At 41.8% G+C, this 17,017-nt stretch overlaps 1 protein-coding gene across 2 annotated transcripts; it reads right to left on the bottom strand.

Moving 5' to 3' along the window:
• Window positions 1-658: 658 nt before the first annotated feature.
• On the bottom strand, window positions 659-15,335 carry LOC133893723 (uncharacterized). Of its 2 annotated transcripts, XM_062334806.1 has the most exons (16): window positions 15,053-15,331; window positions 13,855-13,900; window positions 13,586-13,749; window positions 13,372-13,489; window positions 13,143-13,225; window positions 12,994-13,053; window positions 12,441-12,686; window positions 11,892-11,988; window positions 11,657-11,707; window positions 11,503-11,583; window positions 11,100-11,171; window positions 2,704-2,766; window positions 2,230-2,376; window positions 1,614-1,671; window positions 1,480-1,532; window positions 659-1,075 (listed from the first exon to the last, which is right to left on the bottom strand). In XM_062334806.1, the coding sequence occupies exons 1-16, from the start codon at window positions 15,151-15,153 to the stop codon at window positions 992-994; spliced, it is 1,524 nt and encodes a 507-aa protein (XP_062190790.1). In that variant the 5' UTR covers window positions 15,154-15,331; the 3' UTR covers window positions 659-991. The 2 variants fall into 2 exon arrangements, with proteins under 2 accessions (XP_062190790.1, XP_062190791.1); XM_062334807.1 differs by lacking the exon at window positions 2,230-2,376 and having other exon boundaries at window positions 15,053-15,335.
• Window positions 15,336-17,017: the final 1,682 nt, after the last annotated feature.

The following is a 17,017-nucleotide window of genomic DNA, read 5'->3' as shown; positions in this document are numbered from 1 at the left end:
GAGCGACTCGGCGAGGGCCGAGGAGCGAGGAGAATACCGGCCGGCGGCACGGCGGTCCGCCCACGCAGGAGTGACCGGCGCTGGAGGAGGGAGACAGCGCAGGACGCGATCGAGACGTGCAGCATGGGAGATGGGGAGGTGTCGCGCAGCGGCACGAGCTAGAGCAAAACTACAGGAGCGAGAGGTGACGTGGCCATCGACCTCTTTTCGAGCAGAAACCAGAAGTGTTTGCGCCCAGCGCCCGTACTTCAGATTGGATTTATGCGAAAGCCAATACCCACTTTACCAGACTGTTTCAACGACAAATTTAGCAAGAATTTACTTACAACCTTAACGTTTTTATTTTACTGCACATGAAGCAGAGTAAATACAACTAGAATTTTAAGACTAGGGGTCAGGACCAACGGTGCGAGCCTGCTGACTGTTCCATTCAATTTGTGTGCAGGCATGCAGTTGCATCATCTTTGCATCAGGGCATGTCCACTCAGGCATGTATTTGCGTCATCCTTCTCAAAAGTTCATCTTAAATTGTGCTCCAAAAATGAAGTTCATCTCGAATTCTCAGAAAAAGGAGAAGCAAAGAAAAATTATAACATCCATATTTGCACCAGGAAGTATATTGCATAAGCACCAACTGATCAAACAACTGAACACAATGGAACTGAACAGTAGAACTATGTTATAAACTTTGATATAATAATTGAATTGATTTCCAATGAATAATTACGGGCTCTAAGCCCGGTCAAAATATTTTCCCGCGCAAAGGTACCATTGTATACTAATCGCAGGCCTCAGGACCTTCACTTGTTCAGCCATTTAATACTAATCTTCTAGAACAAAATTCCTATGTTTCCTAAATAATACCTGGCAGCTTAGTTGTTTATTTCGGTAGTTGGTTTAAGGCATTTGAACACCGTTATGCACCATCATTAGTCCTGCACAATTTCAGAGCTTCAGGCGGAAAGAATATGCCAATAATGTGGAAGTGAGCTTATTTGCAACTGTCGATCTGGGAAAATTGTCCTTCAAAGCTACTTGTCAGCTTCTCTGCAGCCGCTTCTACCCTCTGGTTACCCTGAAATTAAGAAAAATGAATTATGTAAGAACAATAGTACTGCATGAACTTAACCATAGAAGTAGAAAACAATACTGTAAACTTAGCTGTTCCTATTTGAGGTACTAGAAAATTCGAATATACTTGAGTGTTATAAGTTCTGTCTATTCTCATTGTCTGATGTTTACAGATTATTTTGATTTCGAGGAAAAGGGTGTAACAGTGTACATTACTGCAATGTTAATTTCTAGTCACCAGCAAAAAAAAAATGTTATTTTCTAGGAGAGCTCAAATAGTGCAGTAACTGAATTCCTCCTTCGTGGTATCACATGAATGGAATTGCAAATATACTAGTATTTATAATATTTACTTATTTAGTGGGATTTAAGTAGTCATCTGTACTCTCCAAAGAATTTATCATCTACCTTTCCGGTAAGATCCACAACCAAAGGCCCGGTTCTAGATATCCGATGAGACCCTGCATGAATAACAATCATCAAGTGGACCCCAAAGGCACATAAGCTATACGAAAAATAGGGGATCCACGCAGGCACCATACCTATGCAAACATCAGAAAACTCTAAGCACAGTTTTTCAAGGACCGGAGCAATTTGCACCTGAACAAACATTCAGCAAGTAAGTTCACATTAGATAAATAATGAATTAAATCTATATCTGGAAGCAAAGCCTTGAAAGATAATATTTGTAAAAAAAAAGAGAATAGATATTAACACAAATGTAATACATGATTCGTGAATTTATCCAATTAGCCAGTATCCTGTTGTAAACCCCAGAAGGTACCATCTGGGATCATAGGTTCATTGAATCATGACTCTGATATTTATCCAATTAGCCAGTATCCTGTTGTTAAGGTACCATCTGGGATCATAGGGTCATTCCCAAAGGGGTAAAGGGTAAAGGAGCATAGTTTGGCAGAACAAATAGATTTAGTCATGAACATAATGTTCGATCAAAATCGGGATCAACACGAATTGACTATTGCGGACATGCAAAATTTTCTTCTTGAAGTGTTGAGTAGTCAAATTACTTAAAAGGCTGTTATGGACTAAAAAGATTGGTTTTCAAACAGTCATGTCCAGAGATAACTTGGGCATGTATTTCCAAGGACAGGCTTTGACACAAAAGGACAAATCCATTATGGCAGGGAGACATACATCTGAAAGCGTGGTGCTGAGATGCTTTGACACAAAAGGTTTTGCCTTCAATAAACCACTCTCCTGGGTGTTCAGAAGACAATCCCACTCAGTGTCTAGTTCATCCACATTGGTTGCAGCAAGAGTGATGACATTTTTGCATTTGATCTGCATAAGAAATAATTTTTATATATATACTAGAATTTAAAAATCACAAGGAGAGAATACTTCACAAATAACAGTATGCATTTTCTTATCAATTGCTGATTAAATAACGAACTCTGCATTTCCCCCTACCCATTTAACTTTCAAGATAAGAATGTATATCATTTTTATATATAAAAAAAGCACTTTACCACAACTGCCTAAGAATTATATCATAGCATTGTTATATGCTAGTTTCAGAGAACCTAGGTCCCTAGGAAACCCAAAAAGTCACCAATATGTAACTACAGAACAGATGTAAAAAAAATGCACCAAAACAACAGATCATACCAATGGTAAAGGTAGCGTTTTGTGATGCAATAGTTCAGTAATACCTTCTGGCAACAAAGCCATCTGGAAAAGAAACAGAAAGGAGTTAAATGATAAGATTCACTTTGCTTAGAATAAACACGCACAATTGCACACCAATATACATTCAAGAAATTTAATATTTGAAGTCCATATTGTTAGATATATATTGCAATGTATAATATCCACAGACTATAAGGAATTCTTTATATATTGTCACATGTACATGTGTATATATAGTGACATAGGGTCTTCAAGGAATACAAGTTGCTATTTCTAACATGGTATACATAGCCAAAGCTAGGGTTTCTCTTCTGTAGCCACCGATCCCTACATGTTGCAACTTCCACGCATCCCATCGCCCTCCTCCAGCTGATCCATCGAGGCTCATGCAGCTCTCCTCTACGCTGCCACCCTTGATCTGCAGTCGTCGTGACCCACCGCCGCCCTCCTCTTTCGCGCACGGGGCTAGCAGATCTCCCCTCCCCGGTTGCACGCCGTCTTCTCGTCGCGCCTCTCCTCAGCCGGAGCAGCTTGTCACGCCCGCCGCTGCTCCCCCATCGGACGCCACTCCCCCGCCAGCGCGCTCAATCCTGGTCAGATGCCGATCTGCAGTCGCCGCTCCCCACCGAATGTCGCTCCCCCGCTGGCACGCCACTCCCCGGCTAGACGTGGTCCCCCCACTAGATGTGGCTGCCAGAGGAGGCTAGGTTGTCGTCTTAGCCGGTCGGGCCCACCAACAGTCGAATCCACCATCCTTCATCCTGTCGGTCTTGTCTCGGCTGCCTCCCACGCCTGGCCGCACTTTGATCTACTTTGTACAGAGACGTCTGTTCTGTAACAGAGCCAGCGCCAAATAAAAAGAAAAAAAGAAAAAAAAAACTGCAACAGCTGTCGCTCTCGACGTCGCTTGCCGCTATTTGTTTGTGCGCTCGTTGTTGCTCATCGCTTCTTTTGCGCTCTTGCTATCGACCAATGCTTCCCCATTGCGCTCTCGCCGTCATTCGTCACTTTAGGATGTCATCGAGCACCGTTTCCATTCTTCGGTGATCTTTGATAGTGCCAACTATCGGGACTTCGCGCAACATATGTGCGTCTACATGTGTGGGCTTCGTCTTTGAGGTGTTCTCTGTGACGATGTTCCTTGTCCGTCTTCTCTTGAGCTTCCAATGGAGCCTGCACAGTCATCTGTTGACAAAGGAGACAAAACAGCTATTGATATCGTCACAATTGCTTATGGGAAGGCTATCTCAGCCTATTATGAAGCTTTGGAACTGCACTGTGATCAATTGTCTAACTATGCTCAGTGGATGGATGATGATGCTCGTGCATTGTCTATTCTGATTGCTAGTGTCGAGCACATATTTTCTTCTGAGATTGTTGACTTCTCTACTACCTTTCAGATGTTGACTCATCTTTGTCAGACATATGAGCTATCTGAGGATGCTCTCTATCTATCTGTTGTTAGCTAGGAGCAATCTCTTCAGCAGGGTGATGCCATAGTTGATGTGTTCTACGCTCAGATGTCGGGTGTGTGACATCAGTTGGACTTTCTTTGTATTGCTGGTTGCCACTCTTGTCAGTGTTGTTGGATCTACGTGCTGACCGTGACTTTCAACGCCTCTACGAATTTATGACTCGCCTTCGTCTGGAGTTTGAGCAACGCCGGGCTCAGTTGCTTGCACGGCATCCTCATGTCACATTTGTGGAGGCTTTTACGGAGTTGCGCTCAGAGGAGACTCGTATGTGTGATTCTCGACCGCTAACATTTCCTTTAATGATGGCTGCTCATCCACCTGCTGCACCTACATCTTCGTCTGCTCATCATGCGACTCCTTTGCCATCTGCGGCCTCTTCAAGTGGTGATGGTCGTCCTCGCTGCGTCTACTACAACAAGGAGGCCATATTGAGGCGAACTGCTACCAAAAGAAGAAGCATCTTCGACATTCCTCTAGTGCTTCTATCTCGGCTACCTCCTCAACTACATCTTCAACTGACACTCAGCAGGAGATTGTAACGCTGCTTTGTTGCCTGGTTGTTACCTCTGACTTTGCACCGACAGGTTCTACTACTCTCTCTTCTGCCACTGAGAGACCACCTTCTACGCAGCCAGGTAATTCTCCCTGGATTTTTGACTCAGGAGCATATTTTCATGTGACTTCTGATTCTTCCAGTTTATCTTCGCTTCATCCTCTTGTTTCTCCCATTCATGTCTTGTTATCCTAGATTCTGACTCTTGTTGTGTTTAGGATCGCCGCACGGGTGCTCTGGTTGGTACTAGCCCCCGGCACCATGATTCTAAGCGTCTATGGGAGCTTGACTGGCTTCATCTTCCTTCCGCTACCGCCACCTGTTTCTCTACTTCCTCGAGTACTCGCTATTTCCAACAGTGGCATCCTCGTCTTGGTCATGTTTGTGGGTCGTGTCAATCTTCATTAGTTCATCATGGTCTTTAGGACCTGTCTCAGGAGATGCTGTCTCAGGAGATACTGACTCACTATGAGGATAAAGAAGTCGAACCTATTTAACAAGCTGACAACCCTCACAATCTAAGCACGTTGTTGTCACGTCCCAAATTCCATAATCGCGTGATTAAGCTTAATCATGCATCATTAGCATCATAATTAATTTCGAGGTAAATTATTTTGGCGTATTAGAGCATTTCGTTTGAAATCAATTGGATGAGAAAAAGAAATTCAGGAGAGAAAAGAATTGAATTCGCAGTTAAAACAGACCTCTTTCTCTAGCATGTGGGACCCACCAACTGGCCGGCCTCACACCTCACTCTCTCTCCCTCACTCGGCTGCCAACCCCACAGCAGCCCCACCTCACTCCCGTGCCTCTCCCGTGCAAGCCAAAGGGAGCCCTCCTCTCTCACTCACTCTCTCAAGCCCCTCTCCATTTCTCCCTCAAATCCGCGCTCTAGGAGCCGAATTAAGGTATGCATGTGGTACTCACGCGATCACAAGCTCATGAGCTATCCATCCCTCCAATTCATTTTCGTTTTCCCGAAGGATTTGAGCTGGATTTGGTGTCTTTTGGTGTTTATGGTTGAAATGTGAAGAACACCGGATTTCTTCGCCTCCCGAGCTTTTCCCTTCGTTTCCTCCTTCAATCGGCGGTCCACAACCTCGGTAAAGGCCTTTGGGTGAGTCCCCTAAACTCCTATGGCAAGAATCCACCTTTTTGATGGTTGAATTTCGAATTTTGAGCTAGGAGTTTGAAGTTCATGAGTTCTTGATAAATTAGAAGCAATAACCGAGTTTTGGTCGATTTCGGCGTATACATGTTGTCCTACGCGGTAGAGGAAGTCAATGTGATGCTCTAGGTCCAAGTCCCCACTCCAAATGTCACTGAAATAGTCGCCGGTGAGCTCCCAAAGTGCCCCCGACGACTCCCAGCGGTCTGACCGCCATCCCAAGGTCGGTCAGACCGCCAGGGGCCAAAACCCTCTGCATGGGGGCGGTCTGACCGCGTTTCCGGCAGTCTGACCGCGACTCTTGGCAGTCTGACCGCCAGTATACCTGCGGTCTGACCGCTGTATACCCAGACAGCATAGTTACTGCTTACTGAAACTTGTAAAATTCATAATAAATTATCTGTAGCTCCAAAAATTATGAAACAAATTTTGTTGGTTTCATAATAACCTACTCTACCTATTAAAAATATCCCCAGCCATGAAATAATGAATTAAATTTCTGAGATTAATTAATTAGGTTAAAGCTTCATTAATTCACCATTAATTCTTTACAAGTCCAAAATGGATGAAACCAATTTTGCTAGTCTTCTTATGACTTGTTTTAGCTAGGAAAAATATTTTCCTACATTTTAAAGCATAGTTTCATGGCATTTCATCATTTGCACCTTGTGACTTAGATTGTTGCATTTCATTTATACTTATCATTGCACGCGTTATGTTTCTTAGAACACGCCGATCCATCGATCCCGGAGACCGAGGTCGATCCCGAGGCGCCGCACCTTTGTGAACCAGTACATCAAGGCAGGCAACATATTATGTTTGCATATTACACCCGTTTAATCGAATTGAATGAAGTCTAAAATTGATAAATGATGCTTGTGTATGTTTGCATGTTTAGTGAGTCATTGTCGGGTATAAATAGGTTGATCCTATGTTGAATTGCATATCTTCTACCTTGAGATGTTGTTTATCCATACCCTTGTCGCCTTGAATATGTTGTTGTCTCGATTACAAATTAATTGAAATGCTTAGCAATGCATAGGTCTTTCGGTAGAAGTCGAGCGGTGAATGGTTTCATCGTTCGCGAGCATAGGCGTTATTTACTTTTGTTATGATCACAATGTTGGATATGGGTTGATGATTGTTGGTTGAGTGGTGAGTATGAGACGAGATGTGGGCGGTGTTAGGGGTGTCATCTGCCCTCAAGGAAAGTCCGGGGGTAGTTCGGGAAGGGAACCCGGACACCGTAGGCCGCTTGCATCGTTTAAGGCCGATCGTCGGGTAGTTGGTATTAGCACTTACCTTGCTCACCACATGCCGATCTAATGGTAAAGCGAGCCGAATACCTTCGCAGTTGTGGCTTTGTGGGCGTGGACATCGACGGTGTGAGCGGGCGGGCTTGTAAGCGGTACTAGTTTGCTCCGGGAGTAGTTCTAGTATCGTCGTGCCGCGCGATGCATGCCCCACAAGATTGGGGCTGGTTGAGAAAGGTTGACACGGGTACCCCTTGTGTGCACTTTAGCGGGTGGCACAAGCCGTATGGTCCCCGAGTCGTATGGGTCCAGAAGTATCCCCTGCAGGGTGTATAAACATTTCGAAATGCCGCACTCTCGGTCATGAGCATGCTATTGTTTCATTTGCACCCGGTCGTAAAGTTTCGATTGTGGTTGTGGTTGGTTATGTGGGAGATGGACGAGTTGGTTCTTGGTTACATATATACTCATGTTGGTTCTAGTTTTATATTTATGTTGGTTACAGTTACCTTTATGTTCAGTTGGTATATGCAGGGTAGAATCATGTTGTTGGTTAAATTAGTTGCTCACACATAGATGTCTAGATTGCTTACCGTTTATGTTTAACATAGCCATGTGGCTTTATCCTTGCTAATGGCTCAATGCATAATCCTTAAAGTCGAGCTATGTTTATGTGCTTTATATGGTTTAAGTCTTGCGAGTACCCTTCGAACTCATGCCTGCGTTTCAGGTGCTGCTGGTGAGGAAGAGACGGTGTTTAGCTACTTTGTGCCTGCCGATCTTGGTGGTGGGCAAGAGTAGTGCATCCTACTCTGAAAGTGGCGTTTTTGGGACAGTGCCTAAGGGCATGTGGCTTAGTTCTCTTTTGTTGTTTATAAGTTTAACTTTCCGCTGCGTAGTTCTTTTGTGGTTAGGAGTTGAGGGGTTTTTGTCTCCTCCTAACTCGCTTTTGTTGTACATTGTTGAAATCAGTTGCATGTTTAATACTTGTAATATAAATGTTTATTACTCGCTCTTTATTAAGCTATGTTGTGATGTACCTGTTGGAAGGCATGTGTTTCCGATCCTTTGGCACAAAACACATGCTGAGACTACCGGGATGATATTTTGGTTAATCATCGAGGTTGTGATTATGAATAATGATCCTCCTGGTGATTAATTAGAATATTATTTGGACAGTTCCTTACAGTTGTCAGCTTGTCAAATAGGTTCAACTTCTTTATCCTCATAGTAAGTCAGTATCTCAACGTCCTTTTGATATTGTTCAATCAGATGTATAGGGTCCAGCTCCCTTTGTTTCGAAAGGGGGTCATAACTACTACATAATCTTTATAGATGATTTCTCTTGCCACACTTGGATTTATTCCATATTTTCTCTTAGTGATGTGTTATCTATATATAAGCACTTTGCCACTATAATTCGCACCCAGTTTGACACTCCTATTCGTGTTTTTTGTGCTGACTCTGTTGGCGAATTTCTTTCTAGGCATCTTCGTTCCTTTCTTGCTGAACAGGGTACATTGTCTCAGTTCTCCTGTCCTAGAGCTCATGCTCAGAATGGTATTACTGAGCGCAAGCATCGTCATTTCCTCGAGACAACTCGTGCTCTTATGCTTGCCTCTTCTATTCTATTTCATTTTTAGGCTAAGACGGTCTCCACTTCCACATACTTGGTCGATATCTAACTCTGCTCTCAAGGGTGGGATTCTTTTTGAGCGTTTATGTGGGCATCTTCTTGTCTACTCTTTTCATCTTTTTGGCTATGTTTGTTACGTCCTCCCCCCCTCCCCTCCCTCCTGGTGAACGTACCAAACTGACCGCTCAATCTGTTGAGTCTTTTTTCGTTACAGTGCTGAGCATAAAGATTCTAAGTGTTGGGACCCTATTGCTCACTGGATGCATATTTCTCAAGATGTTACTTTTGACGAGCCTCGTCCATTCTATCCTCGTACCTCTCCTTCCACCTCTTCAGCATCCTTATTCGAGCCTATGTCCTTTCTCACTTTTCCTGCCACACCCGTCCATGTTTCTTCTTCTCTTCCTCGGACACTGTTGGCGTCCTCTCCTATTGTGCCTTCTTCGGTGCCTTCCACGCATTTGGCCTCCTCGTCTCGTGATCTTCCCGTGTTGTCTCACATCCTTCTGTGTCGTTTTCTAATGAGTCATCTCCTTCTGGTGATTCAATTCCTTGTTCTCCTCTCTATTCTCTTCGCAGTCGCCATTTGATTTGACCTCCTGGTCGTTTTTGGCTTTGCTGGTGCCGTTCCTGATGAGCCGTCTTCTTATCGTGATGCTGTTGTTCATCAGGAATGATAGCATGCAATGGCTGAGGAGCTTGCTGCTCTTGAGCGCACCGAAACATGGGATCTTGTTCCTCTTCCCAATCATGTTCGTCCTATCACGTGCAAGTGGGTCTATAAGGTTAAGACCCGCTCTGATGGTTCTCTTGAACACTATAAGGCTCGTCTTGTCGCTCGTTGTTTTTTAGCAAGAGCATGGTCGCTATGATGAAACTTTTGCTCTTGTAGCCCACATGACCATAGTGTGCACTCTTCTTGTCGTTGCTTCTGTGCGTCAGTGATCTATCTCCCAGCTTGATGTCAAGAATGTTTTTCTTAATGGTGGGTTACGTGAAGAGGTCTACATGCACCCACCGTCAAGGTATTCTATTCCTGATAGCATGGTTTGTCGTCTCTATCGCTCTCTCTATAGCCTTAAGTAAGACCCTCAAGTCTGGTTTGAGTATTTTTCTTCTGTGACCATTGTCGCTGGTTTTTCTGCCAGTGCTCATGATCCTGTGCTCTTTGTTCACACTTCCTCTCACAGTCAGACTCTTCTTCTCTTGTATGTTGATGACATGATCATTACAGGAGATGATTTTGATTATATTGTTTTTGTGAAAGCTCGTTTCAATGAGCAGTTTCTTAAGTCAGATATTGGTTCTCTTCGCTACTTTCTTGGGATTGAGATTTCTTCTACTTTTGAGGGTTTCTTTCTATCCCAAGAGAAGTATATTCATGATCATCTTCATCGTGTTTCTCTCACTAATAAGTGCACTGTTGAGACTCCATGGACGGTCTACTGATTGTGAGCCTCTTGCGGATCCTACTCGCTACCGTCATCTAGTTGAGAATCTTGTTTACCTTGGTGTCATTCGTCCTGACATTTCTCATGCAGTGTACATCCTCAGGCAGTTCGTTTCTACTCCCACTAAGCTCCACTATAGTCATCTCCTATGCATTTTGCGCTATCTTCATGGGACTATCTCTCGTCGTCTTTTCTTTTCACGCTCCAACTCTTTACAGCTTCATGCTTATTCTGACGCTATTTAGGCTAGTGATCTTTCTGATTGTCGATCTATTTCTGTCTACTGTGTTTTCCTTAGTGGTTCTCTCATTGCTTGGAAGACTAAAAAGCAGACCGTGGTTTCTCATTTTAGTGCAGAGACTGAGTTGCAAGCTATGGCATTATTGATTGCGGAACTCGGCTACGATGGTTACTTGAGGATTTTGGTGTTTTTTCTCCTGCACCTACTCCTCTTTTCTCATACAGTACATGTGCTATCAGTAATGCTCGGAATCCGGTGAAGCATGAGCTCACCAAGCATATTGGTGTTGATGCTTCTTATACATGGACACAGGTACAGGATCAAGAGATTGCTCTTCAGTATGTTCCTTCCGAGCTTTTGTTGGCTAATTTCTTCATAAAGGCACAGAGTAAAGCTGCACAAGTTCTATCTTTCCAAACTCAGTGCGGTTGATCCCTCATGAGTTTGTGGGGGGTGTTAGATATATGTTGCTCTGTGTAATATCCCCAGACTATAACGGAGTTCTTTACAAATTATCACCTGTACATGTATATATATATATATATACTAGGCTAGGGACCTCTAGGTAATACAAGTTGTTATTGCTAACACAGATTACCTCATTTCGATCACCAGTGTAATTGTTTCCCATGAGTTGACTAAGATAATCCTCAAACTCTTCATCGGGAGCCTGTGATAATTCAAAGTACAAATAGTTGATACCAGGAAATGGCATTTTACCAAGTGAAATTTATGAAACAACAATTTGATGTATGATAACAATTCATGGTTATACAATCGAGAAGATTCTACATTTCACAATGCGGTAACAACAAAATTTTCTTGTGATAATAATAGCGGACCACTATAGGTTAATGCACAAGCTTTTCTTCGTTGTTGAATAAAAAATGCATAAACCACACCAAAGAATAGTATAACAATGAGAAATCATATCGAAAAAGTCATAAATGAATAAATACAACAGGAAGTCCTTTTTGCAGCAAGTATATTAATGGACGCACCAGACGAACTCCAAATGCTTTTGCGACACCAGCCAAAGAAACGTCTGAATGTAGAGGCCCAAGTCCTCCAAAAATAAACACCTTAAATACAACAAGAATTTCATTACACAACTACCTTAAAACTTCATACAATGAAAAGACTATAGATACTAACCATGTCATCTGTAGATTTACGATGTTCAACTTCTTCAGCAACAGAGTCAATCTACAAGGACATCACATGCATGTTCTATTAGATTACATTTCCGGAAAATGACACAACGGTGGCAGGCACTGGCAGCTAAATAGCATATTTCACAACAAAATTGCAGCAATCTATTTGTCTCAACGTGGGCTGCCACATAAAAATTGTAGGTCACACTACTATTCCAACACATGAATTGTCTTACTTCATTTTGAACAACTGCTACATGAGATACCCGCCACCCAATTGCATGAAGCTTCTTGCATAAGGCTGCTCCTAGTTTATCCTCAGTTGTGCCAAACCTGAAGTACCAAAATGGGTAGATATGAATTAACTGTATAAAATGAAGGTTGTTTAGGTGAAAATTTCCACAAAGATACCCAGGTCCGATTATCCATCAAGGATAAACAACGGATTTTCAAGAAATGTGACAAAATGAAATCGCCTATTAACATTAAGTTCTCTGGCATAATTAAATAAATCCAATAATACAATGTATATCTGGACTTTCGAATGGCTGGCTACACTTTTCTTATTTGCTCTACAGTGTCCAGACTGCTGATGCAATATAATTTAAGCATTAATCCAAAAACAATGCCAAAGATGAAAAGAATTTGTAGAATTGTGACATAAATATCAAGAAAAGAAAAAACTCCCGTGTTACATTGCTACCAAGAAAAAACCTACTCCAAGTGTAAGAACCTTGAGCATAACAGAATTACATCCATTGCGATAAGTCGAAGGGCTTACTCACAATATTTCATCACCAACTACAATGATTGAAGCCGAGCGCGAGATCGTCTGTTCTCCCTCAATATTGTTCATGCCATTGCTTGCAACAGAATTCATTTCTATTTTATGATTAGTCTTTTTTGTTCTACCCGCTCTTTCAAGCCTTCCATCTGATAGCATGTATGCTGGTCTAAAGCTTTTCCCAGTTGATGAATCACTAAGAAGTGCATTTGGAACAGTATCATGTACGCTCCCAATGGAAGTATACCTGAAATCAGTACAGGTACATGAAGACGTAAGTTATATTGGAAAGTTTTTATGGAAGACCAGAATACTTCTGCAGCAGCATCAATATCAAGATGGGTTCACAAAATGAGCTGAAGTCCAGAATACAAAGTAACAAAACTGATCATCCAAAGAAAGAAGAAACACATCCTTTTTAGAGGGCATTTTTTCTAAATCAACAGCATGTCATAGCGCATTTGACTCCAAAGGTATCGAGAGACCTAACACCTATAAATTGTGCATCCAAGCAATTAAGAGTCAGACGTTCTTAACATCAAAATAGAACCTACCCTTCATCATAAAGGCTGCAGTATTTGACATTACATGTTAAGAGAAAAGACCAAACATCCCTGCCACAGAAAGATAATGATCATTAGCACCTGAATTAGCAGGCTAGAAAAGGCAAGGTTTGACTGATTTATATGATCAGGAGAAAAACCTGTATGACCAATCCAAGATAGGATTCACCCTCATAAAGGGAGGCCAACCAGGTGAACTAGGAGAAAACTGTTCTTGACCAACCTATAATTTGAAAATTGTAGTTACTCATAGGTCTGTAGGGATACCAAAACGCGTAGAATATTCTGAATGCAGATGGGCATAAGTATTGCACATAATAGATATGTGGGGTTGTGAAGAACAACTCAGCAATGGAACAAGAGAATCACCGCATTTGGATCACCAATTCTTGTGCCAATGAAAATTGCTTTAGTAGGCTTCTCTTTCAATAGGCCTTCTAGGCCAGACTTGAAATCTGATTGGATAGTTTCCAGTGGCAAGCCATAACTGTGGAGTGCGGAGAAAGAACAGAACAAAAATCAATTTGGCTTCTCAAAATAGCAAATATATGAAGGAAACAATCAAACAAATCTTAGCTCTTACGTTGAGACGGTCTCATAAGTGAATGAGTTGATTTCAGGGAAAGCACAAGGACTCTCAAAATAGATGGTACGCACTAGACAGTTTTTAACAGGATCCATTTGGGCTACATCACCAGAATCCTTTTTGTAAAGGTAGTAACCAGCCCGGAGTAAATGCAGGAGCACCTAACGATACATAACATTTGGTATTGTGTCAAACATATCAAGAGATATTAATTGACACTAAATATACAAAATATGATGAGAAAAGGAGAACATAAAGATATTTACAGTTGAATCCTTCCCACCATTAAAGCTGAAGGCAACTTCCTCAAACCTGCAAAGTTAAATTAATGAGATTTAGACAGCAGCGATATCCACATAGTCTTGGCATTCAACCCACCACCAACATCAAACATTAGACACATGAAACCTTTTAAGAAAACAGAGAAAGGAATCAAAGGGTTATAAAGTATCTTCTGAAGAAAATAAACTATCCTTGTACATTTTGAGGACATCTACCTTGTACCCTATTTGCAATGCTGAGCATAATGAAAGGCAGAGTTGATCACCCAAAGGTTCAGTACCGATTTAATTAGATGGAGTTTTTAAAGAAGACTGTATACAAGGATAACATCATCAGGTAATGTTTAAATCATAGACATGCATCACTGGTTTTCTTACCCTGTAAGGGTGCATATTGACTTGATTGCAGTTCCTCTTAGTAAACTTCAATGATAAGTACAAAATTATTTACAGCTTAATGCCTAATCTCTATGCAGTTTGCTCCTGGCTGGCCTAAGACCAGCCAACAAAACCTGACTGAACAACAACAGGAGCAATGTACCTACTTTCCGCTGTTTCTGGAGACAGATTAAAGACATCCACTTCAACCAGTGGTTTAAGGCAATAGACAAAATAGTTTGTGACTGAGGATTCCAACCGAAAGCTGATCACTAAACAATTAAGATTAGTAACTCAAATTGACTGCTCTGCCAACCAAATTAGACCGTCTTGAAATCCAAATAGATGTATGCTGGTCCAAAGCTTACACACACAATTATCCAACAGATTGCACACAAATGCAACCACCGCCCCTACGACGCAATTGCGTTGCAGCAGGGCAAGCAAAGGCTGCACGCTGGAACCAAAGAGCTGCACTGCCAGTCAGTTTGAGATCTACTCCGCTAGCACGCGTCAACTTGATTTTCCCACAGACATCCCCCCGCCGCTTCCGCAAACTCAATCCTATCGCTCCGCTGGATCAACCAACCAAAAAACAGAACCACAGCCCCGCGTCACCACCAGCGCCTCCTAGCTAAACCCCGGCCCGATCGCACGCGCGGCTAGCGCGGCCGCCCCGAATCTGAAGCTTCCCAGTGGACGGATCATCGCGGAACCAGCACACCACTACGGCCGCCACCGCCGCCGCTAAACCCAATCCGCCCGCCCCGTCTCGGGAGGAGATGGAGGGGGAGGGGGAGCTTACGGGTAGAGCGCGAAGGCCCGCTGGACGACGTAGACGGCGTTGCCGTACTTGGTGCGCAGCCGCCGGTCGCTGCTCCCGCGCACCGCCTCGTCGATCTCCATCCTCCTCCTCCTCCTCCGGCGAGGCGGTTAGGGAGCAGGTCGGAGGCGTGCGTGACTCGGCTGCGATGTCCTCAAAATGTACAAGGGAGCGAGGAGAGAAATGGGAAGGGATGGAGCAAGTAGAAGGGAGGGAGGGAGGGAGGCTCCAAGGCTGCGTGCGTGGATAGACTGCGCGTTTTGGATGCTGTTTGTGCGTTGGATCTTTTTTTCGCCCTCCGGGTATATCTAACCTTTATTTTTTCTCGATGCGTGGACCCGGTGTGGCTCCGACGTGGTGGATACGAGTCCTGTGAGTGGCCCCGGCGCGCAGTCCCGCCAAAATCTATAAATAGATAACATATGTGATTGTATTTATTAAAATAGATAATATAGTATTATAATTATAAATTTAGCATACGTATTCAATATATTATTTATCGAAAACTTATTTTCGATATACTGTACACAAAAAAGATGTAACGAGCCACATATTCAACATCTCATGTACCGAATATGCCACTGTACACCATATTTAACACATGTATTCGGTACCTCATGTGATAAACATGGTGCACAATGTTATATTCGACACATGAGGAGCTGAATATGGCTGTGCACCGTCACTTGCCCTGCATAAACAGTAACCTCATCGAGTTCAATTTCCTTTCCACTCTTCTTTAAAATGATGGTCTTCTATTACTCAAAAATCTTATAATTTTTTTACATGTTACATAATCTATGTGCAACATATTTTAGTTAGATTCACTAAAAATCATTTTTATACTTTAAAATAAAATTCTCAAAAAATGCTACTTTTATAACTTCTAACAATTGTGCCTCAAATAAATTCCTAAAAAACTGAAAAAATTACTAGGATTCTTCTTATGTGATGAACTAATTTCTACAATTATTTCTAGATGTAAGTTATATGGTGAAAAAGTTCATAACTCACTTTTTCACTATATAACCTAGTGCTAAAAAATAATTTTAGAAATTTACATCGCATAATAAGAATATTGGTGAATTTTCCTGGATTTTTAGGAATTTATTTGAGACACTAATAATTGTTAGAAGTTATAAAAGTTTTTTTTTGAATTTTAGTTTAAAGTATACAAATGATTTTCAGTGAATCCAATTAAAATGGGTTGCGCGTGAATTATGTAACATATACAAAAAGTTATAAAATTTTTGGAGTAACAGAAGATCATCATTTTAAAGAAGAGTGAAAGGGAAATTGAACTCGCTTAGGTTATTATTAATATGGGGCAAGTGATGATGCATAACTATATTCAGCACCTCATGTATCGAATATGGTATTATGCACTATATTCAGCATATGGGGTGCTAAATACATGTGATTTTCAACACCTCATGAGCCACATATGATGCACAGTGAGATGCTGAATATGGGTTGGTCCTACCTTTTTCGGTGCACGGTGTACTGAAAATAATTTTTAGATAAATAAAGTATCGAATACGTATGCTAAATTTATAATACGGTAATATGTTATCTATTTTGATAAATACGGTCGTGTATGTTATCTATTTTTGGATTTTTGCCCAGTCGCACCCACACTGTCTATATACTCGCATAAGTGCATCTAACGATAGTTTTAAAGTATATTATGTGCGTCGTAGCACACGTTTAAATAAGACAAACATCATGATTATACCTTGCAATAGTTTTAAAATCTATGTCTAATATTATCTATTTTATTTCTCACACAATGTTAATAAAATATATTGTTAGAGATAATAGTTAGTTTCTTAAGTTTCGAATGTGCAGCTATATCTTTGTTCTTTAAAAAATAAAACATAATTATAAGGTAAATAAGGATCATGCTTTCATGCTATCTTACTTATTGTTCACACTTCAGATCTTTGT

This window comes from Phragmites australis, chromosome 2, assembly GCF_958298935.1.
Source record: "Phragmites australis chromosome 2, lpPhrAust1.1, whole genome shotgun sequence".
Lineage (NCBI taxonomy): Eukaryota > Viridiplantae > Streptophyta > Magnoliopsida > Poales > Poaceae > Phragmites > Phragmites australis.
Note: the sequence above shows the minus strand (reverse complement) of the source record. Positions and strands in the feature narration are given on the sequence as shown.